The 10,867-nt window shown below is 45.4% G+C and overlaps 1 protein-coding gene across 1 annotated transcript in view; it reads left to right on the top strand.

The window, feature by feature from the left end:
* Window positions 1-5,238: 5,238 nt before the first annotated feature.
* The window catches only part of PPL (periplakin), a 44,463-nt gene continuing 38,834 nt past the window's right edge, over window positions 5,239-10,867 (top strand). The window contains exon 1 of the mRNA XM_020978599.2: window positions 5,239-5,603. Within this exon, the coding sequence (XP_020834258.1) occupies window positions 5,542-5,603 (62 nt within the window). The 5' untranslated portion in view covers window positions 5,239-5,541. The remainder of the gene's footprint in view (window positions 5,604-10,867) is intronic.

Here is a 10,867-nt window from a genome sequence, read left to right as displayed (position 1 = left end):
AGGACAGCAGGATGGGGAACCTCATTCAGCATTCTGATAGGATGACTCAGCGGGCTCAGTGTTTCCAGTGCTGATGACTCACCACAGATACCAGCCTCTCCAAATAGGCCCTCTCCTTTCCCCCCCGGAGTCATTGCCAACGCACCCGCCCCCAACTTTGGCCCCGAGAGGAAGGTTGGGAAGTGACTCTGGGGGCTCGCCAGTGTTAACCCCATGAATCAATCCTTTTGGGCGGTAGCCCTGGCTCTGATTGGCCTTGGCAGGATTATTTTCCATCCCTCTCATTGTCCTAGAAGAAAAGCAAATAATGTTACAAAACATAAGCTGAAGCAGTTCCAGACCTGCTCCCTTCCCCTCTACTGGAAAACCCAGATGAGGCAACCCCTCCCCAAGTGTAGTGGCCAGCCTGCTGCAGGCTATGGAATGGATCTCTGGCTTTGCTCTTAGACTCTTGTCCTTTGTGAGATTGGGCCTCCAGTCTCTGGCCCCTGAGGGAAAGAGACAACCAAAAGAATTGTGGGCAACATATTTGGAAAGGAAATAGTTCTCCCCTCTGCTTTCCACCTCCCCCTTCCTCTTCCAGTGGAAGTAGTGTTCGGAATGTAGCAATTCTCGTTTTAAGCTGTTTCAAACCCTAAGTGGTGAAAATGGTGAAAACCCTGAGTTTCACTCAAGCTCTGAGCAAACAATGGCTGGTGAACAAGTAGAAGGCTTAGTGGAAGCTTCTCTTCCTTTAGGAGAACCTCAAAAGGCCTACAGAAGATGTGAGCCATGGACTAGCCTTGGATCTGAATCTAACACAGAGTAGAGGAAATAGGTCTCAAGATAAGCAGAGTATCTCCATAACCAAGAAGCATCATGGCAATTGATGCCTCCGAAAAAAATGACATCAGGAGAGTTAACCATTAAACAAACACTGTTAGAAAAACAAACATCCATCTTGGAGAACCAAACAGAGCAGGTTTGCCCCTGTCAAGGCGATCTGTGAGTCACTTGGCTTGAGAGGGTTTTTAGGAACATATGAAAAAGACCATCAGCATCAGCAGGGGATTCTGTGGGCTTCCAGCAGCAATCTTTCCCACCCCATGCTTCTGGGACAGCTCCACTACACACAGAGAGCCAGTTTTGCTTATTTGGACCTGACCTGTGATTTCACTGGAATGGGCATCTTCAGGTAAGGAAACTCCCACTACCAGTACTGGTCAGCTCTTGAACTGAAACTCATAATCATCTGAAGGAGTTGCCTGGGGGCATTAAGAGGTTAAACGACTTGTCCAGGGTGCCACAGACAATTTGTGTTAGAGGCTGGATTTAAACCCAGTTCTTCCTGATTCTTGGGCCAGCTCTGTCCATTGTGGCATACTGAACTCATATATACAGTTAAATAAATAAGGTTTTTCGGATGCAAACATACACACACATAAACACAAACTGTATGGACGCTGATAAGCACAAATATATAGATGCACATACTCCTCTGCACTCAGACCTCTAAAGGGTGGAGAACCAGCCTCCTCATGAACAGCAATTCACATTCCTCCCAGAATCTGCTAATTGGGCCAGCCTAGTCTGACCACAGTCCAACTGAATCATCTGGATTCCTCCCCAAGGCTGCCTGGGGCCTGAGAAACCATGGGGTGGAAAGGGGGACCAGTATGGAGCCCTCGGTTTCTCAGCCACTGACAGGGAGACCCCATCAGCAGGGAGTCAGTAAGAGAGCTTAAAAACAAAAAGCTACGACTATTCTCCAATCTTGGACGACAATGTTCTGTTGTACACCCATTGAGGTCAGTCTGAGACCCTCTTGCTAATAAAAGACCTAGAACATGAAGACAAGTCCATAGCCAGGTTGATGACATGCCAAAGTTCTCCCCCTGAAGCTAACAACCACTTGTCATTCCTCTAGGTGTGGACACTAAGAGGGGTTCCCTGAGTGAGGGAAGATGATCAAAGGGTTCAGAGAAAAGGAGAATTTTGATAGTTTGAGTTTTGCTGAGCTCTAGGCCTAGAATCAGGAAGACCTGAGTTCAAATCCAGCCTCAGACACTTACTAGCTATGTGACTCTGGGCAACTCACTTTAAAAAAAAAAAACTGCCTGCCTCAGTTTCCCCAACTGTAAAATTGGGCTCATATTAGCACCTACTTCCCAAGGTTGTTTTGAGGAGCAAATGAGATAATATTTACAAAGCACTTCACAGAGAACCTAGCACAGAGTAAGTGCTTAGTAAATGCTTATTCCCATCCTTTCCCTGGATTCCATATAGGACTTGGCTCTACCTATCCTTAGAGTTCCTCTTTCTTTTTGCCATCCCAAACCCTCTCCTAAGAATTATGATATGAAAGGCAACATGGCATAGCTGATAGTATATGAGATATGGAGTCTCTGCCCTTTGCTATCTGTTTGACCATGGTCAAGTTATTTCATATCTGAGACTCAGTTTCCTCATCTGTAAAATGGAGATGAGAATACCTGTAGTACCCACATCATAAAGTTGTGCAAATCACATGTAACAATGCATGCTATTTAAATGTAAGCTGTCATTAGCTGAATCCCTACAACTTCTTTCCCTTAAATTCCCATCTCCTGGTTAGATTTGATGGGTACAAGTACTGTTACTGTCCTTCAATCCTGCTGCCACTTTAGCAGCCTGATGACCTTTGATTCCTCCCTTTCCCATTACCTCCCTTCACCCATTATGTGTTTTAGCCAAAGTAGTATTCACGGTTCCCTAACACACCCTACACTTTCCCACATCCTTGATCCTGGTCCCCCCCATTCTCCATAAATGGCTATCTTCCATCTCTGACTATTGTAATCTCATAATATTATTGTAATTATTGTAATCTTAAAAGGCCAAGTTCAAACACTGTATCTCTTGCACAGAACTTCCTTCTATTCCTCTGTCTAGAAGCAAGCTCTCCCTGCTAGACTGGAAGCTTCTGTTCAGGTTAAGGGCAGCGTTTAATTTATCTTCAGGTTTTTCTCAGTGTTCCCAGCAGTGTTTTGTATACAGTGGACACTAACCGAATGTTTGTTGAATTTCAGCTGGTTGTGTGTACTGACAACTTCAGGTTGATAGGATTATGCCTCTAGGGAGCACTCTATGAGCAGGCATTGATTGTCAAGGCTGAGATGGACAGCATCAGGGATGGATTTAACCTCATGGATAGAAGTCTTGGCTGGGACAACCTGCCACCTGTCTCAGCAGACATGGGAACCAGCCAGCTAAATACCGTTAGCAGCCAAGGGCTGATATACCAGGTCTGGACTGTTAAAAGATGCTTCAAGGACAGATGAGTGGGGCTATGGATATAAAGAATGGGTGAATGTGACCAAGCCTCAAAATGCATTATCCCAACAAAAGCATTTACATAGTACCTACTATGTGCCAGGCACTGTGCTAAGTGCTTTACAAATATTATTTCGTCTGATTCTCACAACAATCTTTTGAGGTAGGTATTATTATTATCCCCATTTTACAAATGAGGAAACTGAGGCAGAGGTTAAATGACTTGCCCAAGGCCATATAACTAATAAGTATCTGAGGCTAGGTTTGAGCTCAGTTCTTCCTGACTCCAGACCTGGCACTCTTCCAGGGCTTCCAGAAACCTTTGCTAAACTCTATAATTGGTTGTTTAGGTGGAACAGTTTTGTAGATGTAGGCCTCCTAGAGAGGGGGGGGACCTTTCATACTAGGGAGCAGAAATCCCCTGCCTAGGCCAGAAAAATAAATGATCCTTAATGCCCAGATAATCTCTCTGCTGGGCACAGAGAAAAGGGGAGAAGAGAGAACAGAAAGGGAGGAAGGGCTACTCCCAGCAGGGATTCCATGTGTAGCTGCTCCAGGGGTAGATATGCTGCGGATACACTGAACGTAAAAATAGTTCATCTTCTCTGATGTTCAATGAATCTGTGCCTTCATTGATGTGGGATTCTGTCTCACAATGCAGATCACAATTCATCTGTGTCTGACAGTCCTGAGCAACTCTTGCCTGTCCTATCATAAATTCCCTACAGGGGATCCACCCAATGTGCTGATGGGCCTTCCTCAGATTTCTCCACATTGCACAAATACCAATGGAGTTACATTGGTTACCCCTCACCCTCACTATATGACCTGCCCGACATTTTTTTGCAAGCATACATTTCTCTGGCGATACTCATGATGCCACTTCCATGCAATTTCTCATTCTAATGTGCTCTCTTACTAACCATACAACACAAGATCTTCCTTAACTCTTTATTACAGTTTTAAAACTTGAATAATTTGGGTGGTAAAAATGATAGAAATAATCTATGAATGACATAGAAAAACAAATTATTTTCTTCTCATAGTTGATCCAGGCTTTATTCTGCTAATCAGAGAACCAGACAGGCATTTTTGTATGAAACAAGATCTGAAATAAGAGCACTTGTATGATTTATGTATAATGTAGCTGTCTTAAACTTTAATAAATTTGTTTTTAGATGTTGACAGGTTGTTTCTATCATGCCTGCAACTCAATTTCTTTTTTTTCCCCCTTTTTAAAAAAATACTTATTCATTTTTAGTTTTCAACATTCACTTTTATAAGATTTTGAGTTCTAAATTTTCTCCCCCTCCCTCCCCAAGATGGCATGCAATTTGATATAGGCTATACGTGTACAATCATATTAAACATATTTCCGCATTAGTCCTTGCAACTCAATTTCTTAAACCTGAAAAGTGCACAAGAACTGGAAGAGGAACGGGTGTGTTATTTAATTTCCAGTGTACAGAAACCAGTCACCTGGCCCTGCAGGATCCCTCATCCTATGTGCCCACAAACCCACATTCTGGGTTTGCCGGCCCTGGGATAAAAATATGCCTGGGTGTGCCCAAATTAAGAAAGCCCTGATTTGGTGTCTTGCTATGAGGGGTTTCGCTGGGTATTACTGCCATACCCAGAAACCCTCTCAGGATCTGTAGTCTGTGGGGCAGAGCTGGGTCTCAAGCCAGGACTCCAGGCCAAGGGGGAGGGAGCTTGGCTGCCACTTCCACAGAGTTTACAGCTGAACTTGCAGCTGAGTGCCTGTCTGCTCTCCCCCAACCCATGCTAGTCCCATGCATGCTTGCACCACCATCTCCCTTTTAAACATCGGGTGAATATGCAAAAGGAAACAAAACTTATTCTCATGCGCACCCTATGCGTGTGCACACTGGTCCTGGGTCTCCGCCTCACACACTGAGTGTGGGTAAAAGCGAGAGGGTGGGGAACAGGGAGGGAGGCTCCGCCCGCCTGGGTGACATGAAGGTAAGCACCACCTTCTCCCAGGACAGGGAGAGAGACAGACAGCCTCTGGAGCTAGACCCAGCCCGGCAGTGCAACCCCGCCCCCCTGGAGTAGTGACCAGGAGCAAGAGCCGTGGGCGGCAGTTGGGGGCTCTCCTGACCGCCGCTCTCACACCTGCCCAGGCTGCCACCCACCCTCCCTGCGCCACTGCCCCGGTCCAAACCCCCAGTCCTTCAAACATACACACATACACCGACGGGCAGGAGCTGTGCACACACCGAGGGCAGGATGAACTCGCTGTTCAGGAAGAGAAACAAAGGCAAATACAGCCCCACGGTGCAGACCAAGAGGTGAGGAAACGGCTGCGGGTTGGCACCTAGGGGCTGCTTTGCCCCAGGGAGAAGCTCTAAGCTGGCTGGAGGGTGGGAGGGGAAGGGATCCGTCTGAGCAGGGAGAGGGGACGCAAGGCCACCTGTCGAATGACTTCCGGCCACCTGCTGCGGGAGCCGCGGCCGCCTCTGCAGCCCAAGGGTCCTGCTAGAGGAGAGTCTGAACCTGCGGGGATAGGGGAGATGTGCGGGCCAGGACCACAAAGCACAACACAGTCTTTGGGGCTGGCCTTTGCGGAGTCCGTGCTCAGTCCTGGCAGGGGTGTGGCTCCAGGCTCTCCCCCCCCCCGCACCCTCCACCCCAGCCTCGAAACTTGCAGGCACCTCATTAGTTCAGGTTTGAAGAGCTGCCTGAGAATGGAGAATAACATGTCTTGATGTGTTTGGATTAAAGCAACAGCCTACGTTGGTTTGATAAGTACTAATGTATTCACTTAATAACCGGTTTGGGAAAACCCTCATTGAGATATAGAGCTTGGGCACCGAGGCAGAACCAGCTTGGGGAGGGGAGGATGAGAAAGGGGTGGGAACGGGGTGGAACTCTGGGCTTCCTCTGGCCTCCAAAGGGTGGGCAGGATAGGAAGGACTCCTGGGGTCCTCTGATTCCCACTAAGGAAAGCTTTGTCCAGCTTCTTGCCAAAGTGGTATTTTGAGAGCTTGGGGTTAGAAGGGATTTCTGACAGTGGTGGAATAATAACTCGAATTTATAGAGTTTAATACTGGTCTTTGCAAACAACAGTCCTATGAGGCAGGTACCGCAGGTATCGTCATCCCCACTTTGCAGATCGGTAAAGACTCAGAGAAGTTAAAAGAATCCGTCACATTAGACCTGAGATTCCAAACGAAGTCTCCTGACTCCAAGGAATCTTTCCACTAAACTACATTAACTCTCTACCCAGTACGAGGGGGTGTCAGTGTTCTAAAATGCCAGTATTCTAAAAATAGTCCACCTCATTGACCCATCTCTCTGATAATAGTTTTCATCTCCTATGTATATAGCTTCTCTTACCTCCTTTCTCTTCAATCTGTGTATCTAACCCATCCCATTCTCACTGTCCCCAGTTTCACTGTCCCTTTCCCCATAAGGGACTGTGTGAAAAATAGGACTTTCCCAGGAGAGGTCAATGAGAACTTGGGTTTCAGATTCCCTGAACAGATTTGTTCTTAGGGCTCTGAGTCTTTGCCCAGATTTGCTCTGTTTTGGGTCATCAGACTGGCATTTGGGCATCTTTATGAATGAGATTTTTAAAGAGAGATGGGAGGGTGAGGGAATTGTCACAGAATTCCCCTTACATACAAATCATTTTCCAGACTTACTCCTCATCAATTCTATTCAACACACTTTATATTTTGAGCACCCATGTACTAGAAGCTGTGCTGGGATTGGGGAATACAAAAAATAAAGAAAAGAGAAAAAAGAAAGAAAATATACACAAAGTAATACAAAGTAATTTTTAAAAGGAAAGAGTGCTGATAATCTCGACTTGACTTTTTCTAGAGAAGTAACATTTATCCCATTGCCCTTTTCTTTCCCCTGCGAGGTCTCCAGTCTCCCTGTGTCCCCATTCCCAAAAGATTATAGCATCTGGGCTAGGCAGTAGCAAAGGAAAGAACAATTCTCTTTTCAGCTGACTGTATCCTGACCCAGCTATCAACACCAGGCCAGGGTCAGCTCCTCATTGCTGTTCTCTGTATTGTTGCACAATCAGATGCTCTGTGCCAGCCTCAGAAGGCTCTTCTCCTTCAAGGGGCCCCTGTGTTCCCCGCCACAATTCCTTTACAAACCCACTTCACCTTGCCTTGTTTTGCCTTAGTCTACACCCTCCCTGCTCCTAGGAAAACCCTGGGTAGCCCAGATCACATTTTCCCACCTCTCCCCCTTATTTCCCATCACCTTAAAGCTTAGGTCTGCAGGAAGAAAAATAAGATCCTGATTACTTATAAAAACCCTAAAGGAAGTGGGAAATAAATCTGGCTCTGGTTCCCTGGGCAAAGCAAGTGGAAAGAAATGCCCTTTCCTGACTTGTTTGAAGTCAGGATTCTTCTGTGCTGGTGGGGAGAGGGAAAGGGGGGAATAAGGGTAGGAGGGAGGGGCAAACAGATGGCACAGAGATGGGGGAATGGAATACATAATGAATACCATCCAGCTGCCCCACCCCTCACTGTACAGGGTTATGCAAAGGCTGTGTAAATCACACTTCCCTCCTCAAAATAAATGAGCAGGTGGACGTGGGGCCTCTCCCCAGGCCACCAAGGTTAGTGGTTTTGGCACATTTAAAGGGAAAGGCTCTTGGTTCCAATTCCAAGAAAAGTAATCACTGTAGAAATTAGTAGCTTCATCTCAGGCCTTTAGCAATTAGAAAGGAAAGAGGAACAAGAGGACAGGGGCAGAGGGCTGTACAGATCCTCTTCAGGTGGTCAATCAAAAAATTTCATATGGAGTGCCCACTTTACCTAGAAGTTTCTTGTGTAGAGAGTTTTCTTTTAATTAACCAATCAAGTATTTATTCATAGAATCATAATTGTAGGTGGAAGGGAAAATGTCTACCAAAATAAAGTTGTGGTTTTTTTTTTATCATTCTAAGATCTCCATACTCTTCATACAGAGAATCCTGAGGTCCAGAAACCCAAAAAAAAAAAAATCAATTCAGCTAGCACTTATTGAATCCTTACTTATATGCCTAGCACTATACTAGCCAGCATAGAGGACAGAAAAACCTGCAAACTTTGAAAAAAGTCAGTTTCAGAGACCTTTGCTGTCTACCCAAGTAAAGCTCAGGGCACAAAATAGCCATAAATTGGAAGGGGAAAAAAGGTGCTGAGCTCTGAGTCCTGAGTTCAAATGCTGACTATGACTTTCTACCTTTGTGAAGTTAATTGAGCAAGTCCCTTTACCTCTCCAGATTCTCAGTTCTTCCTCATCTGTAAAATAAAGGGGATGGACTATACGAGCTCTAGATCTGTGATCCTCTGAGCAGTATGCATCACAGCTGAGCTCAAGAGGAAAGGGCCACTCCCTCCCTGATCTTCAATCTTTTAGCAGCTGAAATTGGGGAGAAGGCAAAGTGTGAAACATCTTCCTTATTACCTAGGCTCCTAATCATAGGTGTGGGGCTCTACTGGAAGTTCTGGGTGTTAAAACAATCAGCTAATAATAGTGTAAGTGCTCTGGTGGGGTCCTGGTGCCTGGGGCCCTGCAGGTCATGAGAGGTCAGAGACTTGATGGGGAAAGAGGTGGCTTATTCCCAGCCCTGTCATTCCTTCTTTCCTTCATTTACCATGTACTTAGTGAACACCTGCTATGTGCCCAGCCTTGCATTAGGGGTGGGGTGCCAAGAAGCCACAGTCCCTGCTCTCTAGGAGCCTGCATAGTTGTGGAGTTAAGATGTGGGGACATGTTCAATAATGATGTAAAGAAGCATCCAATGAATGGCCCAGATAACAGGTCTTATATATAGAAACCCAGAAGAATTCCTGGGAAAGGCTTCACATTAAAAATATCTGAGATGTTTCTCAGAGACGGATCAAGTGGCCTGGGCTCAATTATAGGAGAGAATAGCCCCCTGGGAGTATGAAGTATCTAGTTGCCTTGGAGCTCCTATCATTCCTTTTGATGATGAAAGCCTATGAAAAGAGTAAAGACCTAATAGACCTAAGAGCTTCCAATTATGGGAGCCCTGCAGGGATGGTAGAGCTGGCATCAAGTTTTCAGCTGGATAGAGGAGTGGGGCAACTCACTCTTTTTTTGCGGGGGGGGGCGCTAGGCAATGGGGTTAAATGACTTGCCCAGGGTCACACAATTAGTATGTGTCAACTGTCTAAGGGCAGATTTGAACTCAGGTCCTCCTGACTTCACAGCTGGTGCTCTATTCACTTCTGACACCTAGCTGCCTTGAAACTGACTTTTTTCAAAGTTTGGGACTGTTGCCCAGTTGACAAATTATATAGGGACTACTTTTCTGGTTCTAATCAGAAAGAGAGGGCTGTGTTAGAGAAGGTAAGAATCATATTCTGGGGTTCTAGCCCCAGCTCAGCAGCATGTTTCTTTGATTGAGCTGATCTCGGTCCTCTGATGAGTCCCAGCGTGTTGGAGTGAGCTTAAACTCACTGATTCTTGGGAGGCTCTTGTTAAATTTTCAGTGTGACTTTTTATACCTTGGAAAGTGGCAAACTACAAATCAGGACTGGATTTATTGTTCTGCTGATTGTTTCAACTTAAGAAAGTGATGGAGAAAATGTTGATGATGCAGATTGAATTAAAAGTATGTTGCACCTTTTGGGGGAGCCTGTTGTTAAACACTGACTAGCACATCACTGTCTGTTTTCCACATCTGTCCAGATTCCAGGAGATAATGAGCTCTGTAAATTGTAGCTAGGATAAGCCCACATCTGCCTCATGTGTTGCCCTCTCCCCAACTAAAAACATCAATGTAATCCCTAGTGATCACAATTAGGGTTATGGAGGAGAAAAAAAAATTATCCCACACTGGCTCAGACTAGGATGACTGGTGTGGGAAAGTGCACCAGTGTGCCCCAGCCAATCAACAAATATTTAATAAGCACCTACTATGTGTCAGGTAATAAAAGCAAATGTGAAATAGCCCCTGCCCTTAAGGTGCTTACATTCTGTAGGAGATAACATGGGGAAGGAAGGGTAGTAAAGCTACATCCACATATAAATCTATTAAATATTTATATATATGTTTATATATACAATAAATACAAAGTTATTTGGGGAGGGGAAGGCACTAACAACTGGGTGGGGTATCAGGGGCATTACTTCTAAGATCTACATTTTCCTTTTTTATTTGCATTTGCATTTTTAAAAAAGATATCTGGGAATTACTTAACCAGAATTTCCTGCAGAAGTTTCAGCAAGGGCTCCCCCCAGCACCCCTGAAAACAGATCACTTAAACCCTATCTCCCCTTACTCCAGAGGCCATCCATCTGATGAGCCTGGAGAGGAGAAAAGTGGGTAGGAGAAGACAGGAAACTTGGGGGAGGAAGAGATGGGGGAATTATTTAGATGAAATTTCACGTTTTACTGAGGTGGGATTTAAAATCTAGAAAGAGCCACACCCTCCCTTCTGAAAGCAGATGCTCTTCTTCTGATAGCCCAACACCCCTCCCTCTAGGCTTGCTGCAACCTGTCTGAATACCGTAGCAGGAAAACTGCACCTTTTGTTTTAGTGTAATACATATATTCCAAGGTGATAACTATGCC

This window comes from Phascolarctos cinereus, unplaced genomic scaffold (assembly GCF_003287225.1).
Source record: "Phascolarctos cinereus isolate Bilbo 61053 unplaced genomic scaffold, phaCin_HiC Scaffold_4;HRSCAF=312, whole genome shotgun sequence".
Classification (NCBI taxonomy): domain Eukaryota; kingdom Metazoa; phylum Chordata; class Mammalia; order Diprotodontia; family Phascolarctidae; genus Phascolarctos; species Phascolarctos cinereus.
This window is presented reverse-complemented; position numbering and strand designations above follow the sequence as displayed.